The sequence below is a fragment of the Elephas maximus genome, chromosome X (genome assembly GCF_024166365.1).
Source record: "Elephas maximus indicus isolate mEleMax1 chromosome X, mEleMax1 primary haplotype, whole genome shotgun sequence".
NCBI lineage: Eukaryota > Metazoa > Chordata > Mammalia > Proboscidea > Elephantidae > Elephas > Elephas maximus.
In genome coordinates this window covers 90,267,824-90,292,319 of record NC_064846.1, presented here as the reverse complement: position 1 = coordinate 90,292,319, position 24,496 = coordinate 90,267,824, and the positions used below count along the sequence as shown (strand labels likewise).

Genomic DNA, 24,496 nt, shown 5'->3' with positions numbered 1-24,496 from the left:
ACTATGGAGCATAGTTCTACTCTGACACACATGGGGTCACCATGAGTCAGAACTGATTCCACTTTGACTAGAATTACCCAGAGATACATTAGAGTATAGTAAAATGTATTTTCTTGTAAAGGTCCACATTTCCATCTTTTGATCAAAAGTCTCAAGAAATTAAGATTTGTGCATTTCACTGTATGTAAATTTTACCTCAAAAGAAAAACAAACTTAAATATTGAACTCTAATACTATGCATACTGAAGTATCTAGAAAGAGAAGTATGCTGGTGATTACCATTTACTTTGAAATGCATTAGAAATATCAGGTAAATCTCACGGGCATAAACTGAATGAAAAAAGCCAATCACAAAAGAATACATACTATATGATTCCGTTCTCAAAATAACAAAATTATAGAGAAGAAGAAGAGATTAGTGGTTTAAGGGTTAGGAATGGGAGTGGGGAGGGGGTGTCTATAAAGGGGTAGCACAAGGGAGTTTGGTATCTTGACTGTGGTAGTGGTTACACGAAACTATACATGTGATACAACCGCATAGAACATTACTTACACACACACAGAGACACACTAGTGCATGTAAAACTGGTGAAATCTGAATAAATCTTCAGTTTCTTGGTTTTGTCACTGTACTATAGTTATACAAGATGTTACCACTGGGGGAAACTGGGTAAAGGGAAACAGGCAACTTCCTGTGAATCTATAATTATTTCAAAATAAAAAGTTAAAAAGCCAAAAATAAATTAGATACCTTGACGGACAGATAGAAGCATATATAGACAGATGATAAAGCAAGTATCAAAAAACCAAATACGCTGCCATTGAGTCAATACCGACTCATAGAAATCCTACAGGAGAGAACAGAATTCCCTCACAGGAGCGCCTGGTGGATTTGAACTATCGACCTTCTGGTTAGCAGCCAAACTCTTAACCACTGTGCCACCAGAGTTTCCAAAGCAAGTGTAGCACAATGCTAATGGTAGAAGCTTTTCTGTATATTTAATTTTTTTTCATAATAAAATGTTGGTGTAAAAATCTATAAAGAACAGATACCTATAGTTTCATGACAGAAACATGCTAAATATGGAAAAGCAAAAATAATTCCTACAATATCCCAGCTAACTCATAATACATGCCTCAAACAGACCAATCTTCAAATAAAATATTACTCGTAGTATTACTGCCATCTTCTCTTTACTATACTTTTCAAAATTTGACCCATTCTTAAACATCTAGCTCAAGCACTACTTGTTCCTTTAAGTTTACTCCCAAACGCTTTAATTGTAGGTTTTCTTCTTATATTTTTTAAATGATTTATCTACATCAGTCTCGCTCACTAGACTGTCGTAAGACTATTATTCATCTTTGTCACTCATGCCACTTCCAACCCCCAATTTCTAGGAAAATATTGTACCCATATACTAAAAACAAAACAAAAGAAAAACCAAACCCACTGCCATTGAGTCAATTCCGACTCAAAGTGAGGCTACAAAACAGAGTAGAACTGCCCTGCAGGGTTTCCAACGAGCAGCTGGCTGATTCAAACCCGCTGACCTTTTGGTTAGCAGTCTGAAGTCTAAAGCACTGTGCCATCAGGGCTCCAGTGTGTACTCAAATATTGCTAAATAAGTTGGAATCCTCTAAATTCACGGGGCAGAAGGCCTTTTAAGATCTCCTAAAATTGCCTTCTAAAGTAACTTGGACATGTTGCTGTTGTTAGGTGCCATACAGTCAATTTTATAGCGACCACGTGTGACAGAGAACTGCCCCCATAGGGTTTTTTCTAGGCTGTAATCTTTACAGGAGCAGATCGCCAGGCCTTTCTCCTGCAGAGCCATTAAGTAGATTTGAACTGCCAACCTTTGGTTAGTGGCCGAGCACTTAACCTTTGTGCCACCAGGGCTCCTTTGGAGATACTGGGGAAATAAAATAAATTTATCAAGTTTATAAGAATATGCAAGTAAATTCCTAAGGAATGTCATTTATCATTGGCTCACACCCAAGCTTATCTTGAAAAACACTGCTTTTTATATAGTACTTATCTTCAAGGCCCTTCATATTCTCTTTTGCTTAAATATCTCTATGACAAAGTCCAATTTTTACAAGTGTAAAATTTATCTTTCTCTTTCCATCTCAGGTAGTCAGCTTAGTTCAAAGAAATACCCAGGGTAACAAAAATCCCGAACGAGGCCTGTTCCACTGAACTGTTGAGAAATTTTCATATGCTGAAGTGCTGGATTCTCAAGGCTTCTCTGAATATACATTCAAGAAAAAGTTCACCTCCTAATCAGCCCCACTGGTCCTTCAGATCAAAGTTAATTTAAGTCAAAATGGAACATAATGATTTAGACTGTTGTTGTCAGGTGCCATCAAGTCCATTTTCACCTCATAGAAACCTCATGTAACAGAGTAAAACTGTCCCACAGGGTTTTCTAGGCTGTAATCTTTACGAAAGCAGATCACCAGATCCTTCTCCTGTGGAGTCACTGGGTGGGTTCAAACTCCCAAACTTTTGGTTAGCAGCCAAGCACTTAACCATTTAGCCACCAGGGCTCCTTTGACTAGACTAGTGCTAGATTAAGGAATTATTAGGAAATGCACCCTTTGAGTATTTGTTGTGTGTTGCCACCTCTCCTTACGGTCTAATAAATGCATATTACTTATTACACTAAGTATTAACAGTTCTAAACATGAGGTGTGTAATAAAAGCCTTCGTATGCTTCAAATCAAATGTTATTTTGGGAAATTAAAATTACTAAAATATTTGAAATGTAACGTTGATTTTACTAGAGAACCTGTTTAATCATGAAAATCAATTTTCTAAAGTTTAAGGTAAGTCCAATAGCCTACAATTTGCTATTGGGAGTATTCCATGTAGCCAATCATGATTTCATATTCTTATAGTCTATTATTCTAGTCCTTAATAAGGGTTTTCCCAACTAACTTGATAATTAAAATACTGATTTGATATGCAAGTAACTACTAGATTCTGGCACTATGAATATAAGTCTTCATTCTCTTATATACACACAGTTCTGAAATCCAAAAAGCTCTAAAAATGGAAAAGTTTTTGTAACGTGCTGTCAAAGCTCATTTAAAGCAAAACCTGATCTGAATTCTTTATTCCTGTAAGTGTGAATTTCATGTTTTGCTTGATTATGGGATTGTTGCCTCAGATCCCATGGGGCTATTACATAGTAAATGGTAATTGTCCTGCTGTAAATTCTGGAACTCTTTTGCCCCAAGAATTTCAAGCAAGGGACTGTGAACCTGTAGTTACAATAGCCATATAGGCATTTGATACAGCACAACATTAAAATGAAGAGCACAGCATGCATATTACACCTGTTTTCAAAATCAACTCTTTAGGCAAGTTCTCCCTAAAAAGTAATTTAAACTTTTATTAAAAACTAGGATTCAAGTCAATTCCATTAAAACTCCAATTGTACTACATTGAAAATTCTAATATAAGGAATAAAGAGAAAAACGTCACCATTCTTCCTATTAAAAAAAAAAAACCGAAACCCATTGCCTTAGAGTCAATACTGACTCACAGCAACCCTATAGGACAGAGTAGAACTGCCCCATAAGGTTTCCAAGAGGCACCTGGTAGATTCGAACTGCTGACCTTTCGGTTAGCAGCCATAGCACTTAAACACTATGCCACCAGGGTTTCCATTCTGCCTGTTAGTAATACAATTATATGTGAAATTTACTTTATAAAAATTTTAAGTAAACTCCAGTGCCCCTAGTTGACTAATAAGTCTTTACTGACTAAAAAAAAAAAAAAAAAAAGACAATATAAATGACCAGTATGCATTTATTTTACAGCTAATTTTTTAAAAAGAACTTTGATAAGGATACAAATTATTCTTAAATACTTCTTATTCGTATCATTGACCAGTTGACGCAAACTCTAACTGTCCTGATGTCCTATCTCATCAGGGTGAAGTAATCCATATACTTTTTGGATTTTCTTTTGTATTTTTAAAAGACAGAAACATCTGTTCAAGTCATTAGGAACTAGCTGATGAGAAGCAACAAAGGGTTTCAGTGACGTAACTTTAAATTATTTCAGAGGATTTCATAGGACACAAAGTTAACCTGTCTAATTTGAAAAGCAACATGCATGGCAAAGCAGTTAAAGTTTTCACAAACTATGTTATACCAGTACCCAGCACTCAGCTCCAGTACATGAATAAATAAATGCCTACTGAACTACTGGCACCATTCTGATTTTCCTTCACAAACTACTGCTCAATTATTCCAGAGACAGCATTAAACACTGACAATGAAAGCTGGACTATAACTAGTTACCCAACAAACTTGGTATCCCTGATACAAAACAACAACATTGTTTGAAGTACCTTCCAATAATGGCATAAAATAAATGGAGAAAGAAACCCTAGGTCCTTACACTTTGTAGTAAATATCGCAAGAATTTTTAAATGGTCTTTTCCTAAAATATAGCCTTGAATTCGATAGGCTTCAAAAAAATTAAAGAATGTAGTTATTCAAGAGGAAAAAAGTACAAATTTTAATTTTTTTATTTCTGCATACCTGAAGATTGGCAAAATCCAGTATGTGAAGATAGCACTAAATTTTCAGTCACAGGCTTAATTTTCTGCTCATCACTGCTCCCATCACCTACAGAATTCTGATCATCATCTCCTATATCAGAAGATGAGGAAGTAATCTCAGCTTGCTTCCTTTTAGTGCTTGTTCTCAGAGAATTTCTCTTTTTCTCCTTGACATTGCTTGTCTTCTTTTTAGGTGTAGGTCTTTGTTTCTTCTGCTTTTTATTATCTTCAGAGCAACTTTCCTCAGCATCAGATGATGATGAGCCACTTTGTACTTCCTTGGTATTTCTTTTTGAATTTAAATTTCTTCTTTCCCTCAAGTCTATTCTCTTTAGCCTCTTATCAGAGGAATCACAACCATCTTCTTTCAAGGAATATTTCTCAGTATCAGATGATGAACAATCTTGTCTCTTCCTCGAACTCTTTTCAGGCAAGTTGCACCTTTTTTTCTCTCTATCAGATGCTCCATTTCTACTCCTTTTATCTTCTGAAGAGTCATAACTATCTCCTTTCCCTAGTAACTTCTCAGCATTATCAGATAATTCATTCTTCTTTTTAGAAGTTTTTTCCTTTATTTTTTTACTTTTCTTTTCCCCATCAGTTGTGTCATTCTTGTTTTGTTTTATGTCTTTAGGAAAATGACAAATTCCTTCTTCTTCAGGTAATTTCTCATTGCCATCAGATGATGAATCATACTGTTGTTCCATCTTACTTATTTTCTCCAAGTCTGTAGTTTTCTTTTCTTTTTCTTCAGTTCCCTTTTTGCCCTGCTTTTTATCATCTCCAGAAGACTCATCAGTCTGCTCTTTCTTTGAAAATTTCTCAGCAACTTCAGGTAGGCCACTCTGCACTTTCTTATACATTTTGGTTTTCAAATGCTTGTTCTTTTCTTTAGTTTCAGCAACCTTTTTGTCTTCAGGAGAATTAAAACTCTCCCCTTTCCCAGAAGGCGGCTTATCCAAGCCATCAGAGGATACGCTTGGCTGCTGCTTCTTAGAGAGCCCATCTCTTATTTCCATGATGGTTTTGTCTTTATCAACTGTGCCGTCGGCTGAAGAGAAATTCTCTCTCTCTTGTTTCCTTTCAACATTATCAGATGATTTTTCTCTTGCAGTCTTCAAACTTTTCTCCCTTTGATTAGCCATTCCTTTTTTGCTGTGTTTTTCATCTTCAGAAGAATCGTAATCTTCTTTATTTGGAACTCTTTTTTTGCTTGTTCTGGTAGCCCCAATTTTACTCATGATTTTTATCTCTTTTTCTAATTCTGAGTCATAATTGGAAGATTCAGACTGGTTTTGACGTTTCTTTTTAGAAATTATAGAGCTTTTAGCCGATTTGCCCTTTTTAACATCAAAATCTGAACCAGAAGTAGAACTTTTTCGTTTCCTTTTTCCTTTATCATCCTTCTCTGCTTGAGCCTTTAAATCACACAAAGTCTTCTCATGATTTGTATGAGTTTCATTAATGTCAGATTCTGAAGAACTATGACTCATCCTGCTTACCTCTTTGAGGATTGCTAGCATTTCATCAGAGTCTGAATTTTGATCCACAATCTCTGACTGCTTAGATTTAGGCAATTTATTAGGTTTAGGATTATCTACAGCACTGTCAGACGAATTCCGTTTATCCTTCTTTCTCAGTGGAACTGATAGTTTTTGTTTCTCCTTAACTGTTTCATTGCTTTCTTCATCTGAATTAGATGTTGCAGGGTTGGGTTCTGTCTGTCGTCTCAAGGGTGTAGTCTTTACACGTGGAGATCTTCGAAGATCAGATTCTTCTAAAAGTAATGGACTTTCATTTTCAATCAAATGCTCATTATCGCTGCTTTCCTGTACAGGTCCACAGTTCTCTGATTTTGGGTTGAGACCAGAAATTTTATAGACATCTTTATCTTGGGAAACTTCCTGACAATCAGCACCTTTAACTGGGGAATTAGAAAGGGAAACAGGGGTGAGTTTAACATACAATTCTTTTGTTACTTTAGCTGAAGTTTTTGATTTAATACCTCCTCTGCTGTCTTTTGAAGTAATATTTAATTTTACAGAAGAACTCTCCAGTTCTTGCTCAGTTCCACTGTTGCCATCCCCTTGAAAATCAGCTGAACCTTGAACTTCCATAGCAGTCTCAAGATTCTCAAAAATGTCTTCCGGAACTGAAGAAGGAACAGACACAATATCCATGTCTAAGTCATCAGAAGTGTTAGCAGGTTCATACTGAGGTTCTTCTTTTCTACCACATTTCTTATGTTCACCACTGGTACTTTTATTTGCTCTTTGTTCCTCTGTTGGAACACTCTGATCCATATGCTCACTGTCTACCTGTTTCCTTGGCAATTTACCTTCTGACTTTGAAAAATCCTTCCTTTCCAAAGGAAAGGATTTTTCTCCTTTCCTTACTTTTGTTTCAGATTTAGCATCTATAACTTTATGCTCTTTGGTATTTTTCTCTTTGTTTACAGCATCCAAAGCTCTAATCTCCAAATTCAAATCTTCTTCTAAAGCAAGATGAGCCTTCTTGATATCAGCCAACACAGATTTAAAGGCCTTAAGCTGACGTAACTTTGTAGCAGAAGTGATTTCTGAATTTTCTGTTGTCTGCTTCAAAAACTTAACATAACTGGAGTTCATGTTGGCTGTTGTCTCGATCAGTTTTTTTGCCTTCTTAATCATTTCTTTGGGCACAATCAGTGCTGAATAAGCGTAGGTTATAGAGCCAGAACATGGATCGTCTAATTTCTTTTCTTCTCCATTACAATTTGAGCTATTTTTCTTTGGAGAAAATCTGGGTGTATGGTCATATACTTTATTAATCTTTTCATTGTCAACTTTCATCTTCTTCTTATTTTGTTGTAACAACTGTTCTAAATTCTCAAATACGCTGTTGCATGCAGTGACTAAGTCCAACAAAGGCTCCGGGTGACAAATGTAGCAATACCATTGGTTATTTTCATCCATTATTGTAGATAGCTCCTTTCGACCAAGGTTGCGCAGAATGCATTTTTTGCAAAAGGCATTATGACAAAAGTCGCAACAAATCAAGTTTCCACCTTCTGCACACCATCTGAAATTTTTTAAAGATTAAAATATTACTCTTGATGAAACTCATTTTAAATATTTTTATTATTAGAACAATTTAAATTTTCCTGCCAGCAATTATTAAAGTAATTTAGGTCATCTACATATTCTGTATCAGAAACTTAAAAAACAAACATAAACCTAAGGCTTATGGAAAGAATAATCTTCCACTGAAGTTTTAAAGACATTAATTATGATACAACCAAAATATGTATCTAATATAAGGCTAAGTAAAAATTCCCCCCCCCCAAAAGTAGACAACACTGAATTTTAGTTCATCTTGATTACCTACCTACATTGTTCATCCATTCCATCTGAGTCACGGCTAATATCATCACTCATGTAATACTTAAAGCAATTCTATTAAAAGAAAAGGGGAGGGGGAAATTTTACTCAAAAATGATAATATTCATAAAGGATACATTTTAAGTTATTAAAAGGGTAAGGGGAATTTCTGTGCATGTGTGTTTGAGAATCAAAGTAAAAACACCAAATACCCAAAACTTGCACTCTCAAGAAATAGGAATATCTTAAGAAATTAATTCCTTGACACAGATTCCCGTATCATCAAACACCACTATTCTATACATAAAAGTTCATAAAATATTTTAGTCTCATACTAAAACTATATAAAAATTTATTAGACATCATACTTAATAATTTTAATAGTCACCACATATACATACATATTATGTGTACAGCTAAGCAATTAATCTACATTACCTTTAAATCTCAAAATACTGACCATGACGGTACTGTGCCCAATTTTTGAGAAAAAGCTAAGACTCATAATATGTAAATAAATCTTCCAAAGCCATGCAACAACTGAGGCTGGTATTCAAACCCAAATCTGATTGATTTCGAACTCCTTTCACCAAGTTTAATGATAGAAGGTTTCATGCCCACTGATAAAAACTGCTGACTACTAAATGGGGTAGGTTCAACAGACTAGCCCTAAAAAAAAAATGCAATCAAATACAGGGGGTAGAAATGGACATCTATACTTCTTAAGACTCTTCAGGTGATTCTAATTGTCAGGTTGCAAAGCACTGTCCTAGCAGAACTAGGGATAAGAGAGTGAGGCAGGAACAATTAGAATCACCTACAGAATCTTAAAAAGTACAGACACCCATTCCTATCCTAAACCACTAAAGGGTATATCATACATATGTGTGTGTATCATATAAAGATGGAACCCTGGTAGCAAAGTGGTTAAGAGCTCAACTGCTAACCAAAAGGTTGGCAGTTCAAAACCACCTGCCACTTCTTGGAAACCATATGGGGCAGTTCTACGGGGTCCTATAGCATCCCTATGAGTCAGAATCGACTCAATGGCAACAGGTTTTTTAAATCATATAAAGAGAAAGTGAATATACATTATGAATTCAGCAATACTAGACCCAGGTGTCATAATTTAAAACTAAATGCCACAGTATGTCCCCTAGATGACAGGCTCCTGGTTAACCTGAATTCAAGGAAAGAAGGGACACAAACTGGTAAAAGCAGGTCTGTGTCTATCAAAAATTCATGCAAGTCTGGGGTCTTAAACGCGAACAAGCGGCCATCTGAGATGTATCAATTGGTCTCAACACACCTGGAGCAAAGGAGCATGAAGAACACCAAAGACACAAGGTAATTATGAGCCCAAGAGACAGAAAGGGCCACATGAACCAGAGTCTACATCATCTTGAGACCAGAAGAACTAGATGGTGCCCACCTACAACTGATGACTGCCCTGACGGGGAACACAACAGAGAACCCCTGAGGGAGCAGGAGAGCAGTGGAATACAGACCCCAAATTCTCACAAAAAGACCAGACTTAACGGTCTGAGACTAGAAGGACCCCAGAGGTCATGGTCCCCAGACCTTCTGTTAGCCCAAGACAGGAACCATTCCCAAAGCCAACTCTTCAGACAGGGATTGGACTGGACTACGGGACAGAAAGTGATACTGGTGAGGAATGAGCTTCTTGGATCAAGTAGACACACGAGGCTATGTTGGCATCTCTTGTCTAGAGGGGAGATGAGAGCTCAGAGGGGGTCAGAAGCTGGCCGAATGGACACGAAAAGAGAGTGGAGGGAAGGAGTATGCTGTCTTATTAGGGGGAGAGCAATTAGGAGTATATAGCAAGGTGTATATAAATTTTTGTATGGGAGACTTACTTGATTTGTAACCTTTCACTTAAAGCACAATGAAAATAAAAAAAAATCATGCAAGAATCAAGGCAAGGTCATGGAAGCTACACAGATACATCCAAACTCCCTGAGGGCCTGAATTACTGGCCTGAGGGCTGCAGGGACCATGATCTCGGGAGACATCTAGCTGAACTGACATAACACAGTTTATAAAGAAAATGTCCTACATCCTACTTCAGTGATAGTGTCTGGGGTCTTAAAAGATTGTAAGCTGCCATCTAAGATACTTCACTGGTCCCACCCTGTCTGGAGCAAGGGAGAAAGAAGAAACCAGAGACACAAAGGAAAGATTAGTCCAAAGGACTAATGGACCACAACTACCACAGCCTCCACCAGACTGAGTCCAGCACAGCTAGAAGGTGCCCGGCTACCACCACTGACTGCCCTGACAGGGATCACAACAGAGGGTCCCGGACAGAGCTGGAGAAAAATGTAAACCAAAATTCTAACTCACAAAAAACACCAGAATTACTTGTCTGACAGAGACTGGAAAAACCCTCAGAGTATGGCCCCTGGACACCCTTTTAACTCAGTACTGAAGTCACTCCTGAGGTTCACCCTTCAGCCAAAGATTAGACAGGCCCATAAAACAAAAGGAGACTAAAGGGGCACGCCAGCTCAGAGGCAAGGACAAGAAAGCAGGAGGGGACAGGAAAGCTGGTAATGGGGAACCCAAGGTCGAGAAGGGGAGAACGTTGGCAACCAATGTCACAAAACAGTATGTGTATTAATTGTTTAATGAGAAACTAATTTGCTCATCTAAAGTACAATAAAAATAAAAAACTTTTTTTTAAAAAATTCATGTGAGAAAAGATCTAAAGCTGGAACTCTAAGGAAAGCCTGGCCTGCCCCTACATTTCAAGGAGGCTTTTTGTTGTGAAATAAACTAACACAGGATTAGTCTTAGCAAAAATATGATTTGGGAAAACCGTAACCTTGATATAATAAATATTTAAAATTAACTGCAAGGCATTATTAATTTAAAAACTTTAAAATCTATAATCATACACAGGAAACATTTTTAATTCTATTATCTCCAAATTATGTTAAAACTCTGCTCCACATGTTGTTGTTAGCAGTCACCAAAAGTCAGCCTCTGTCATGGCGACCCCCTGTGTTACAGAGTAGAACTGTTCCATAGAGTTTTCTTGGCTGCAGTCTTTATGGAATCAGTTCTCCAGGCCTTTCTTCCATGGAGCCACTGGGTAGGCTCGAACTGCCAACCTGTAGGTTAGCAGCCAATCACAAACTGTTTGCACCACCCGGGCACCCTGCTCCACATAGAGAGTTTAAATTTGGGTAAGTAGGGTACATAAGAGGGAAGGTTATAAGAAATGCATGCATGCACACACACACACACTCTTCAGGTTTTCAAACACACCAAGCTCACCCTCACCTATCAGCTTTTGAATACTAGGTTGCCTCTGCATAGAACATTCTGAACCAATCCCACTTCACTAGGGTAATTCGTATTCACAGTTCAGATAACCAGCTTACATCACCTCCACTGGAGAACACTCCCCGACCTCACCTAACTCAAATACACATTACACAGGCTTCCTGTGTGTTCCCATAATAAACTGTATCTCCCCTATCATTGCACTTATAAGGCTATTTATATGTCTGTTTTCCCCACTACAATATACTACAATACAAACCCACCAAGGACAGAGACCAATTCTGTCTTCTTCATTACTGTGTCCCAAAGGTCTGACACACAGTAAGTATTCAAGTTTTTGTGGAATGAATTATCAACACATCATTACCTACCTTACAAATAAGGACTTGCAATGAAGGATGTCTATAAATGGAATCTTTTTGAAAATGATTGACCTGTTGTCCACAAGCTGTGCAGCTCACAATCCCATGAAGCCCATCTTCTAGGAGAAAGCAGTGACAATTACTCACACACACACAAACATACACACACAGATATTTAATTTAGTCATCACTTTGCATCTTCTGGGTTAGAAATGAAATACCTCATAATCCTTGGAAAAATGACATTTGGACACAAGTAAAAAGGTTAATAATTCTACTGACTACTTAAAAACATGACAATCTTCACAAATTCAAGAGTTACAAATCCTAACTTGCTCCTTTTACAGATGCAAACTCTATTTTTCACAATACCTTAATATAACATGAAGAAACTCCCATTAAAAAAAAGTTTAAAATCAAGAGCTCTTTTTCATTTTGCTATAGCTTTGCAAACAAGTTCACAATCAGTTTTTAAAGAATGGGGAATTAAGTGACATGTGTGGAAGATATTATTTTACAACCCAATACTTAAAATAGGCATGCCATAAAGATTTTTATTTTCAAAATGCAATTGCCTACACAGATCCTATCACTGTGATATATGAAAAACTGGTAATTTTATCATATTACCAAATCTTCTTCCTAAAGTTTACTTCAACACTATCCATAATCCCCATTAACTTGCCTTCTTTCTATGTCTATTCCACTGCTGACTACATATCAGCACTGTCTACTATTTCCAAATAAGGACAAATAAGACATTGTAGGTATGTCTATCTTGGCAGCAAAACCTCAGGATGGCTGAAGGAAAAGGCAGAGCATTATTCCTCACTGACTGCAGAAAAACAGATCGAAGATAACCTATGCAGAAAAGAATAGAAGGAAATCATTCCTGCCTCACTCTCTTATCCCTAAGTTCTGCTAGAGCAGCGCGTCAAATCTAACAATTAAGTCACCTGAAGAATCTTAAAAAATACAGCCATTCCCACCCCTAAACCACTAAATGGTAATCTCCTAGACATTTTTTAAAGTTTTACAGATGATTATGATGTGAAACCAAGACCTTTATCCAAATATGATAGATTACGATTCAAAAGAGGCCAGTGTAAATGACTGCATTCACAATCTGTAAAAATGACACAACTCAAAACAAAACAAAAAAACCAACTCTGTTTCTATCCCTAAATAAAACACCACATTCGTTTCTCACTGTTTAATTTCTATTCTCTGTTTTTGTTAGTTTTAAGATGCAAAACACAATGGCCCCAAATATTATTGTCAATATTTTCATTTGCATAAGCTAAAAATGTTTAATATATAGGAACACATCATACTTTTTCAGGAAATATCAAGAATTTGAAGCCCTACTATATTAGTTGCTAATATTTTATTTTAAATTACATTGTCCTACATTACTGTTCGATCTTGGACATTCATGTATTCTGTACTTGTTTTAACAGAATAGGCAGTGTAGTTTTTTTTTTTTTTTTCAAATAAAGTTTTCATTCAAATAAACTAATAAGATCAATAAAAACTAGAGTTTGAGTGTTAATCCAATGTTAAATAATATTTATTAAGCACCTTTCTAAGTGCTTTTGGGACATAGCACCCCAGTGGCATAGTGGTTAAAAGCTTGGCTGCTAACCAAAAGGTCTGCACTTCAAATCCACCAGCTGCTCCTTGGAAACCCTATGGGGCAGTTCTACGCTGTCCTATAGGGTCGCTATGAGTCAGAATCAACTCGACGGCAATGCATTTTTGTTTTTTGGTTTATGTGCTTTTGCATGTATACCACTCAACAATTAAATAAAACTAGGTGATCCCTTGGAGAATTCCCCCAACATATGCACAAGGAATTATACACATGGATAGTCACTGTAGCACTAATTATAAAATAAAAAATTGGAAACAATTTCATAATTGGAAAATGGATAAACTGTGGTTTATTTATATAACAAAATTTTATAAAACAGTGAAAAATAAAGTAGATGTATATTTACTGATACAGTTAAATAAAATGAAAACAATGAGAAGTTACTGATTGTGAAATGTTGCAAAAGGATTACATACAGCATACTATTTTGTGTATTTCTTAAATGAAAATTGTTTTATGAATAAGTACATCTACAGGAAAAACATATATATATAAATGACATATACACGTATACAAATTTTGGGGAGAGGGAAAAAGGAGAAATGGATCAAGAGTATGACTGATCCAGTACTTTATTTAAGTGGGATCTGAAACAAAGATAGTACAATGCCAAAATGTTACATTATTTTGTATAACTGTTTCTGTACTTGTAAGGTTCTAAAATTTATTTCTATTTATTAAATATCTTAAAGGTTATAATACAATACAGTGTGTAAATGGAAAAGAGGAATTTTCATTTCTGAGTTCAATATATTTAAATGGTTTTAAAGAGAGAACAAATTATGTCATACAAAAAAGTTAGGTGTAAAATATATTTTCTAACAAACTGGAGGAAGTGTGTCAAAATAGACTATGGTATTTAATAAACAGTAGCTCCTAAAATTTTTTTTCTTTTTTTTTTTCCTAAAATGGTCAATATATCTTTGTGCTATAATTTTGGTCCAAATCTATATAAGATTATTTTATATGTAAAAGTTACCTTCTTGACAGCTTGGCCTCAATTTTGGAACTAACGTTTTGAGAAAGCTTGAATATTAACTGAAGCAATTCAGTACCTTCGATCAGTAGTTTATTCATACACAGGTATGTAAGTAAACACAGAATTAAATTTTCTGTGTGGTTTCTGACAGCTTAAAGATGTGCCAAATCATTAAGACAAAAACATTAAAGAACATTAAAGATTTAAGTGCTACTATCTATTTTTTTATCTATTTACCTACCTACCTACCACCTTAAGTATGATACAAGCATTTGTACACAAAACACTCAATAAAATGTACCAGAAACTTATCAGTTCAGACCAAATACCAGCAGTATAGCAAAGCAGCACCGGAAATACCCTCCCCAACAATACTGATTCTTTTTTACGTTCTTCTTTCAGCCCCTATCCACATTTCAGACACTGATTGTTCCAGAGTCCCTCCGCAAAGGATACTGCTTAGATACTCATTCTGACAAAATGCAGTTTACTTAGTTGTCTCCTCTAGAAGAAAGAAATTCTTGCTACTTTTATTCTTACCATCATTCTCTACACGCTGATTCTCCTAAGTTTTAAGAATTCTACTTAGCTTGGGCAGCTCTGCTGCTGCAATGGCAGTTTCCCTACAAGGAAGTAGATTCTCAATAAATCTTCCTTATGCTTGAAAGGGGTAGAACACCCCTTTCTGGGCAAAAGACTAAACATTTACTTGATTTTCTCTAACAATCGAAAGAATTGTTTATTCTGAAAACTGATATATATAGTATTTTATCAGTACAAATATATTTTACTAGTTCCATCAAGATAATTACAGCTCTAAAATAAAAAAAAAATTTACCAATATGGAACTTCACTATAATTTCACAATTATATAACATGATATTAAATGGACATGCCATCATTATACTTCAATTTAGAAATTTAGTGTCACGTTCTATCTTTTGGAGATTCAGTCCTTTTATAGTCATGGATTCCACCTCTGTTAATACACCCAAAAAGTATATTTAGGAATTTTTAAAAAATCATACACAAACAAGTGGGTCACATATTCTACTGTCAACAAATTTTTTAATGAATCTTCATTATGCTAACTTTCTACAGATGGTTAGCCAATATGGTTGTGTGTACAAAGTGAGGGTAGACAGACAAAGGGGAAAACGGTTTGGGCAGATGGAGGGAGGGTTGCTAGCTCTCCCTTCTCCTTCCTACTTATCTCTGCATTGCTATCTTTAGATCAGTGGATCTCAAACATGAGTGTATGTAAGAATACACTGGGGTACATTACTGACTTCATCCCCAGAAATTCTAGTTTGTTAGGAGTATAGTCAAGGGATTTGCATTTTTAATAAGTATTCCAGGTTATACTAATACAGATGACCATCACTCTATGAAACAATGTTCTACATATGTTTATAGTTAACTGAAGGCCATAGACAAAATTTTGTACAAATTTGAAATTCTTTCTGGGGCAGGAGGAACACATGGTAGTCTGGCATATAAGTATTATAGAACTAACATGTGGAAGAAGGAAATGCTAACCTTCTTCATATAACTTAATAGCCACTGAAGGCAAAGTTGTTTTGACAAATGGTGTTTAACCTTTTCTGTTTCAGAACTCAGAGAGAAACAGAAGTTATTTTTAAGTAGTGCTTTTAATAAACAGATGGGCAGAAAAGTGGAGGTATTTTTAGTAAGCACATCAGATTTTCCAATATGGACATAAACAGCATTTTAAACTTATGTTTTCATTTTCACTTGTATTTACCTCCGCGTTTTTTGAGATTTTCAGTTTTCATTTTACTTCTGCTTCTAAATTCAGGCCCTTTAAAATCATCTTTGTCTTCATTCAGCACTGGCTCTGGTTGTACAATCACTGTACCTAGAATGATTTCATTTAAAAAACCATTACACATATTAAATGTGCAAGTGAAGTGCAAGACTTCAGTTCAGATAAAGCCAACATTGCTGGTACATAGTTTGTTTCCTGCAAGCTATCAATACTTGTATAAGGACCTCTCAAGAATAAATAAAATAAGGAAATAGTAAAAGGGCCAGGTGTCAACAACCAGATTACTTGTTGGGATAAAACTCATAAAAACAGTAGGTGGGGGTGGGGGGAGGGAAGGGGAGGGAATTATGAACTGATTATAATAAATATGTGTGAGTCAAGGAGCAAGCCTCAGTCCAGTTATGAATTTTTAATAGTTCCTATGACAAAAGCTGTTATGAATATGAGCACCCAATCTAAGTTCCATAAAAAGTTTATAAAATAAGTGGACCAGAGGGAAAAATAAAAAGACATACTATTCTTCTCATAATCGAAATCATAAACTCAGGAAAAAAAATTTAAGGGTTGTTTTGCATTGCTTTGGGAGGACAGTAGTGAGGGGTGATAAAAGAAGTTCATTCTGTTATTATTGTTATGCCTATTCTGCAGCATTTTCCAACCAGTATGTCAAAGCTTTGGTACTCTGGAAAGTCCTTAAAAAATTTTAAACAGGAAAGTGCTTTAAGACACTTAAAACTAAAGTGCTCTAACAATAAATTGTAGAATGAGATCAACTGTTGGTCCCATAAAAATAATTTAGAAAGAATGTCCTTACTTAGCTACAAAACATGTGAACTGAGGTAAGAGGTTGTTAATTCAACTTTTCATTACATTCTCTCAAAAGTAAATACAAGAGGGGCATAGTAAAAGGGTCCAGGCCTCAAATTTACCTACATTACTGGGGCCTAGTAATTGGGCATTATTGGCAGCAATCAAGAAAGTAAAAGCGGATAGTTGTCAGGAGTTGTCTTTCTGAAACATGGGCAAATGTTATTAAACAAGCAGATTTTGGCAAGTTATAGCATCTACTTGTAAATGAGTTTCTGCATCTCTGAAAAAAAAGGGGGAGAAGGGGATAAAGAAGACTGAATTTTTACAAATTGTGGTAAATTCAAATAATACCCACCAAAAAACTTATATTCACAATAATCACTTCATGTATATACTTCTAGAGAAGCACCAGCATTTGAGAAGAGCTAAAGATTTATGATTAACAAAAAACATACAGAGAATGAATTCTTTCTAAGATTCTTCTCTAACTGGAAAGCAAAGCAGCAGAGTGGAAAGAGCACTCACTAGCTTTGGATTGAAGCACACCTGGGTTCAAATCTTAGCTTCTCAACTTAAAGCTGAAAAAGTTCCTTAAGCTCTAATTTGTTCCTTCATCTCTACAAGTGGAAATAATAGCTAACTTACAGTTTTGCTTTAAGGATTAGATGAGTTAATTTTGTACAAGTCTGGTACCTATATATACTTAATAGAGTACTATAACAATAATAATAACCACCCAGAGTCAACCATATGAAACTGGTCTATTTTTGTTTTGGTGGAGGAGAATTAACCTCAGTTTAGGTTAGTAACATTCCATATTGATTTATTTCCACCGCACCATTAAACGAAAAGTTTGAATTCCTAGTTCTTAGATCCCTCAGTGGCCATCATAAGCACGCACAGTGATAACCAGCGAGAATACAACAACCCAAAATGAGTCACTGCCTATGGGACTCAGACTCCCGTGTTAGTTGTTTCTGTCCTGGGCCACCAAAAGCATTACATAATACTGTCACAGATGATTTGCAAAAACAAGTAAATGGTAGGTCAATCGGTTTTCCTTCTATCTCTCCCCTTCCTCTCACTCATTCCTTTCCTTATTTAATTTCTCATCTTCTATAACTCCTTATTTACCTTAATCAAGCAAAGTCCTACCCCTCCCACACATCATATTTTAAAAACCCCCATGAATCAAAAACTGTATCATAAGAAACATAAATATAGACAGGGAACAATGTTTAGTAAGCACTAATAAATGATCTGACATCAAGAATAAATCTGAAAAGTTTGCTAAGAGCTTTAAACCTATTATTTAACAAAGAAAAAATATCTGTAAGTTTGACTCTTTGAAACACCAGTGTATCAAGTTCCTTGTCATTCTTTCATCATCCAAAGATACTGCTCTGAGATTTGGGCGATCAAAAGTCCAAGATTTTCATTTGGCCTTTTTCCCCAATTAACGAGGTTTTAAGGTTAAAAACTGCCAACAGTTGAGAGGTATTTGACAAAATTTTTAAAAGAGATAATCATAAGAAATACACCCAAATCTGTGTTTAATAGATAGTAAACTTTGGTTTTCAGCCTTAAAGAATTAAAAATTCAATAAAACTGAACTAGAATTTAAACGTCTTTTTTTCTTTAAGGTTTCAAGTATATTCACATTCCATTTTTGCATACAGCAAGCACGTTAACATTTACTGAACTTAATATATTAAACCTCTTAACTTTTACATTCCACAATAATTTTAAAATTAAAACCCCTTTTCTAAAAGCCAATGAATAGTAAGAGAAAACAGATTTTGTTCTTTTCAAAGCTAATGGAGTAGTCCGAATTTTTAACCACAATAACACACATTACCACACTAACACATCCCAGACTACCACTAATAAAATGCCAAGTTTGGTCCTTTACATACAATTAACAGTAATCAAGTTCCAATTTTTTAATAATGATATTTTAAAAATATATTTTGACTTTAACTTGATATACAAGATTAATCCACATTACCTTTTGGCAAGCTTTGCATAGTAATGTCATTTTCTGAATTTTCATTAGAAGCATCTTCATTTACAGTTTCATCCAGAGGTTTTTCATCATCAGATTCAACATACTTTGTTACAACCGAAGGTTTCCTATGAAAGAATTAAGTCCATAGAATTATGGACATTTGTGACAACTAAAACAACACCCAAAGAATACAGACAGCATATGTAAATTGTGTACTGGCAACCAACCAAGGATGCACATCACAACTACACAGAGAAGAATACATATTGTACCATGAAAGACTGATTTAGTAGGTATGGGTAGGACTAGGACATACACACTCTGAAAAACATACTAGGGGGATATTGAAGGACCCCTCTTTCAGAGTCATTACTTTACAGAAAAAATACCAAGAAAGTTGTGTTTATTAAAAGGAATTCCTATTGATTAAGAACAAATGTCCAATGAAATGAGCTAAAAACTCCTAATAAAAGCTATACTACAAAATATATATTGGACATTAAAATGTACTTGGAAATAGTTTTTTTCCTTACTTACATTTCTAGTAGAAAATTTAGCACATAAATGCATTTTTACCACTCTCTAAATCCTCATAACTTTCTCATTATTATGATGGCTATCCACTTCCACAACCTCAAAAATTTCAGATAACCCTAAAATTCTCACATTGCCTCATCTGAGGCATTTAATATTTCATTTACCCTTTTCTCCCTGTGTCAAACCACATATATTATCTCAAAGAAATGAAGTATATATTGAAAGACCCGTTAATATATACTAAATCATCCTCAAAAAATTCCTTTAAAATTCAGTCTGAATAAATTAATAATTATTGAAGCCAAGTGATAGATACATGAGGATTCATTATACTATGCTGTCCATTTGTTTAATATGAATATTTGTATAAAATAATTTACTTAGAATAAGAGTGCTATAAGTAAGGTTTTTTTTGTAATTATTACTTTTAGAAACAGAAAATAAAACACCCCGAAAAAGAAAATGACATTCTTCCTTAAAACATTAACCAACCTCTTTGATCGTGATGATCCTGAAGATTTGGATTTCTCTGAAGAGCTAGTTCCCTAAATGTAAGAAATAAATACAAAAGTGAATGAAACTATCAAGAGAATATCCCTAAAATTAATTATTTCCCTAATAACAAGATCTTGGTTATAATGAAATACTATTTTGTACTTAAAATATTTTTCTAAAAGCAACTTCAAAAACTAATTCTCCTTCATTGAATACTGTGTCTGTGTCTGTGTATGGGTGTTTTAAATTGTTACTACTGTGTTTTATGGAAGAAAAGAGGGTACAGTGCTATATCATGATCCTGGACCAAGTCAACAAACAAACCAAAAAAAAAAAAAAAAAAACTATAGAAGTAATCATATCCAAACAGAGGTCGGGAGTTTTAAGAATATGAAAATGTGCCATTCTCCTTTACTGTAACACACAGTTTGGAAAGCTTTCTATAGATTACCCTTGATTTGCCAGTATCTATTCTTTTTTTTTTTTATATAGGGTCGCTATGAGTCGGAATCGACTCGACGGCACTGGGTTTTTTTGTTTATACTATATTATTGAGCCCTAGTGGCACAGCGGAGCCCTGGTGGTACAGTGGTTAAGAGTTTAACTGCTAACCAAAAGGTTGGCAGTACAAATCCACCAGCTGCTCCTTGGAAGCCCTTTGGGGCAGTTCTACCCTGTCCTATAGGATCGCTGTGGGTTGGAATCGACTCAACCACAACAAGTTTGGTTTTCATATATTACTGTACACTGAATTTTTACAATAGATAGAAAAAAATCCCAAAACAATAATGTAGGGCTGGGTATCGGGTGAAGGATCCCAGGATGGGCTGCTATAATTATGTTATAAAGAAATTCTGAATGCCCAGTTTTGAAAGATCTCAAAATCAAAAAGCATACCCATTTAACTCCCACCCCCAAGATAAACTGTATAATAATTTTTAAATGCCTATCTGTAAACAAGCCTTCAGTTGGCTGAGTTTAGGAAAACTGCTGAATTGAACAACAACAAAATAAAAATAAATTCTTTCTCAACCTGGACAAGCACCCAAAGTGAAGTATAATACTGACACTTGTGTATTACTGTTTTTTTATGCAAATAACACGTGTTATACTTTTTTTTTTTGCAACTGCACCCTCTACAAGCTCCCAAGATATTTTCGTAAGTACACCTTGATAACTTTTTTACATGTTGCTCTTATGAAAATATCTCAGAGGGAGGGCATGGTTGGCAAAAAATAATTTAACATGCAAATTATTTGTGTGAAAATACAGTACATGTGTCTTAAACATGTGAATGTATTAAGTAAATGCAATATGACCACATATACTCTAACTGGTTAATAGTAATAAATATTTAAAACGCTCCAAATTATTCCTACCTCTTCCTTGATATTTTCCATCATATCTGAGTTAGTTCCAGATCCACTGATTTTATCTAAAAGGAAAAAAGTGAGGAACATTATTTATGTCCTAAATGCATTATCGAACAGAACACCAATGCCAACAACTGCATGAACCCATTTTCTAAACTGGGAACTATGGAATATTGGTGATAAATTATTTACTATAAGAAAAAAACAAGTAAAAATGAAACAGGATCCATGCCTCACACCATACACAAAAAAAAAAATTCAAACTGGACTAAAAACCTAAATAAGTAAACTAAAACCATAAAATTCTTAGAAAGAAATGCAGGCGCAACACTGTCAGGCCTAGCTTTTAACAATGGATTATCAAATATAATAACAAAAGCACAAATAGCAAAAGACAAAATAAATAAATGGGACCTCATAAAAATTAAAAAGTCTGCTCATCAAAAGACTTAACCAAAAAAGTGAAAACACAAGATACCAACTGGCAGAGTATCTTCAGAAAACATGTATCCAATAACCAAAATATATATAAAACTTTGACAACTTAACAAAAAAAAGACAAAGAACCCAATCAAAAAACAGGCAAAGGACCTGAAAAGACATTTCACCAAAGAGGACATTCAACTGGCCACCAAACACATGAAAAGATACTCAGCATTATTAGTCATCAGAGAGAAGCAAATCAAAACCACAATGAAATATAATTTCATTCCCACTAGGATGGCTAAGATAAAAATAACAAAAATTGGCTAGGATGTGGGAAAATTGGAACTCTTATCCACTGATGCTGGGAATACAAAATGATAGTCATTGTGGCAGACAGTGTGCCCAGTTCCTCAAAAAACTAAAAATAGAAATATCATATGACGCAGCTATTCCACTCCTAATATATACCCAGAAGACTTGAAAGCAGACTCAAACAAATACTTGTACACCAATGTTCATTGCCAACAACTACTGACAATAGTCAAAAGGTGGAAACAACCCGAATGCCCATCAACGAATGAATGGATAAACAAAATGTGGTACATAACACACAATGGAATGCTACTTAGCCCGTGGGATTTGGTCCCTTAGTTTGGAGATTTAGGGTCATGGTTTCATAGAACATCCCAGTTAACTAATAAAATGCTTAATGCTTCTGTTCTACCTCCTAGTTCGTTGCATAGTGCCCGGGATCTTAAAAGCTAGTGAGCAGCCAAATGAGGTACAATAATTCGTTTCTATTCACCTGGAAAAATAGAAGAAGAAGGAAAATCATAAACAGGAGGAGGAAAAAGAATGTGTGGCTAATTGCCACCAGATAACTGCCTCCTTTGCCAGAGAAACTACGTGGTACCCAGCTACCATTACTGAACATTTTGATAAAAGACTCTTAGGGAAGAATCCTAATCAAGAGAGGTAATACAGAACAAAATTCTAAATACTCATGGAAGCCACACTTCCTAAAGCAATGAAGGTTGGATGAACACCTTAAACTACTGCTCTGAGATCAGCATTAAACCTTAAACCAAAAATATTTCCGGAAATCTTCTTAAAACCAAACAATAATTTAACTAAACTGGTACTGGTTTATAGTAAAGAATGTCTTCCTTGAGCATTATGCTCTTTTAAGATCTGTCTATACAGGATTAAACTGACAAGAGCAACTCAAAAGATTAGATAGGAAACATAGGGAGCAGTGAGTTTATATTAATTGGGGGGGAACAACTCAGAAAAGGTGGATGACAATGGTTGAACAACTTGAAAAATGTAAGCAACGTCACTAAATTGTATACGTAGATATTCTTTAACTGGTGTATGTTTTACTGTGTATATTCTAAACAACACAAATAAATTATAAAAAAAAGATATAATAATTACATATATATATATTTGCACCTAACTTCAGAGCCCCAAAATATATAAAACACTTATAGAATTGAATTGAGAAACAGACACCTCTAGAATAACAGTTGGAAACTTTCAATAATGGAAGAACATATAAAAAGACCAATAAGAAAACAGCAGACCTGAATGACATTATACACCAATTACCTAACAGATTTATCTAGAACACTGCAAACAACACCAGCACAATAAACATTCTTCTCCAGTGCACACGGATCACTCTACAGGATAAACCACAGGTTAAGTCACAAAGACTCAACAAATGACAAAAAATGAAAATATACAAAGTATTTTCTCCAACCACAAAGGAGTAAAATTAGAAATAATAGAAAGAAAACTGACAAATACACAAATATGTGGAAATCAAATAACACACCAATCACTCAAGGGAGAAATCAGAACATACGTATGAGTGAAATGAAAATGAAAGTACAACAAAGAAAACTTAAGGGAAGCAAAGAAAGCAGTGCTCAGAAGGAAATTTTTATCTATAACCAACTACATTAAGGAAGAAGAAATATCAGAATCAATAACCTCACTTTGCAACTACGAGAGCTAGAAGAAAAAAAAAAAAGACCAATGTAAACTGAAAGCAACCAGAAGGAAAAACCTAATACAGGTCACAATAAAAATAATGAAAAAGAAAATACAAAAATAAAATCAACAAAACCAGAAGTCAAAAAAAAAAAAAAGATCAGTAAAATCAACAAGCCTTTAGCTAGACTGTCAAATATGAGACAAGATGCAAATATCTAGAATGAGAAATGTTAAGTAGAGATACTACAATCAACTCTACAGAAATAAAAAATGTAAGACAACACTATAAACAACTGTATGCCAACAATTAGAAAATCTACATGAGGGAAAAAACTGAAAAAATACATACTTCTTAAATTGACTCAAGAAGAAACAGAAGATCACAACAAACAAATAACAAATGAAGAGACTGAATCAGTAATCAACATTTCTCCCCAAAAAAGCCCAGAACAGGATGGCTTCACTGAAAAATTCTACTAATATTTATGAAAGAAGTGACTCAAATCCTTATTAAACTTTTCTGAAAAACAGAATAGGAGGGAACGCTTCCTAACTCTACTAAGAAGCTAGCAAGACTGATACCAAAGACACCACAGGAAAACTACGGACCACTATTCAAAACTTCTCAACAAAATACTAGCAAACCTAATTTAAAAGCATATTAAAAGAATTATACACCATGATGGAGCCCTGGTGGTGCAGTGGTTAAGAGCTAAGGCTGCTAACCAAAAGGTCGTCACTATGAATCCACTAGCTGCACCTTGTAAACCCTATTCTACTCTATCCTATGGAGTCACTGTGAGTTGGAATTAAC

General features: G+C 35.0%; 1 protein-coding gene across 7 annotated transcripts in view; it reads right to left on the bottom strand.

Moving 5' to 3' along the window:
* Positions 1–24,496, bottom strand: part of ATRX (ATRX chromatin remodeler) — a 409,611-nt gene that overhangs the window by 264,484 nt on the left and 120,631 nt on the right. For 3 of the 7 annotated variants that reach the window (XR_007515994.1, XM_049873284.1, XM_049873283.1), the window contains exons 3-9: positions 21,262–21,317; positions 19,880–19,932; positions 18,851–18,975; positions 16,009–16,122; positions 11,620–11,729; positions 7,947–8,014; positions 4,561–7,640 (exon numbers count right to left, since the gene is read on the bottom strand). Coding sequence is in view for 6 of the 7 variants with exons in the window: in XM_049873284.1 (XP_049729241.1) it covers positions 4,561–7,640; positions 7,947–8,014; positions 11,620–11,729; positions 16,009–16,122; positions 18,851–18,975; positions 19,880–19,932; positions 21,262–21,317 (3,606 nt within the window). In the remaining variant the exon portion in view is untranslated. The remainder of the gene's footprint in view (positions 1–4,560; positions 7,641–7,946; positions 8,015–11,619; positions 11,730–16,008; positions 16,123–18,850; positions 18,976–19,879; positions 19,933–21,261; positions 21,318–24,496) is intronic. The other 4 variants (XM_049873286.1, XM_049873285.1, XM_049873287.1 and 1 more) reach the window with 4 other exon arrangements.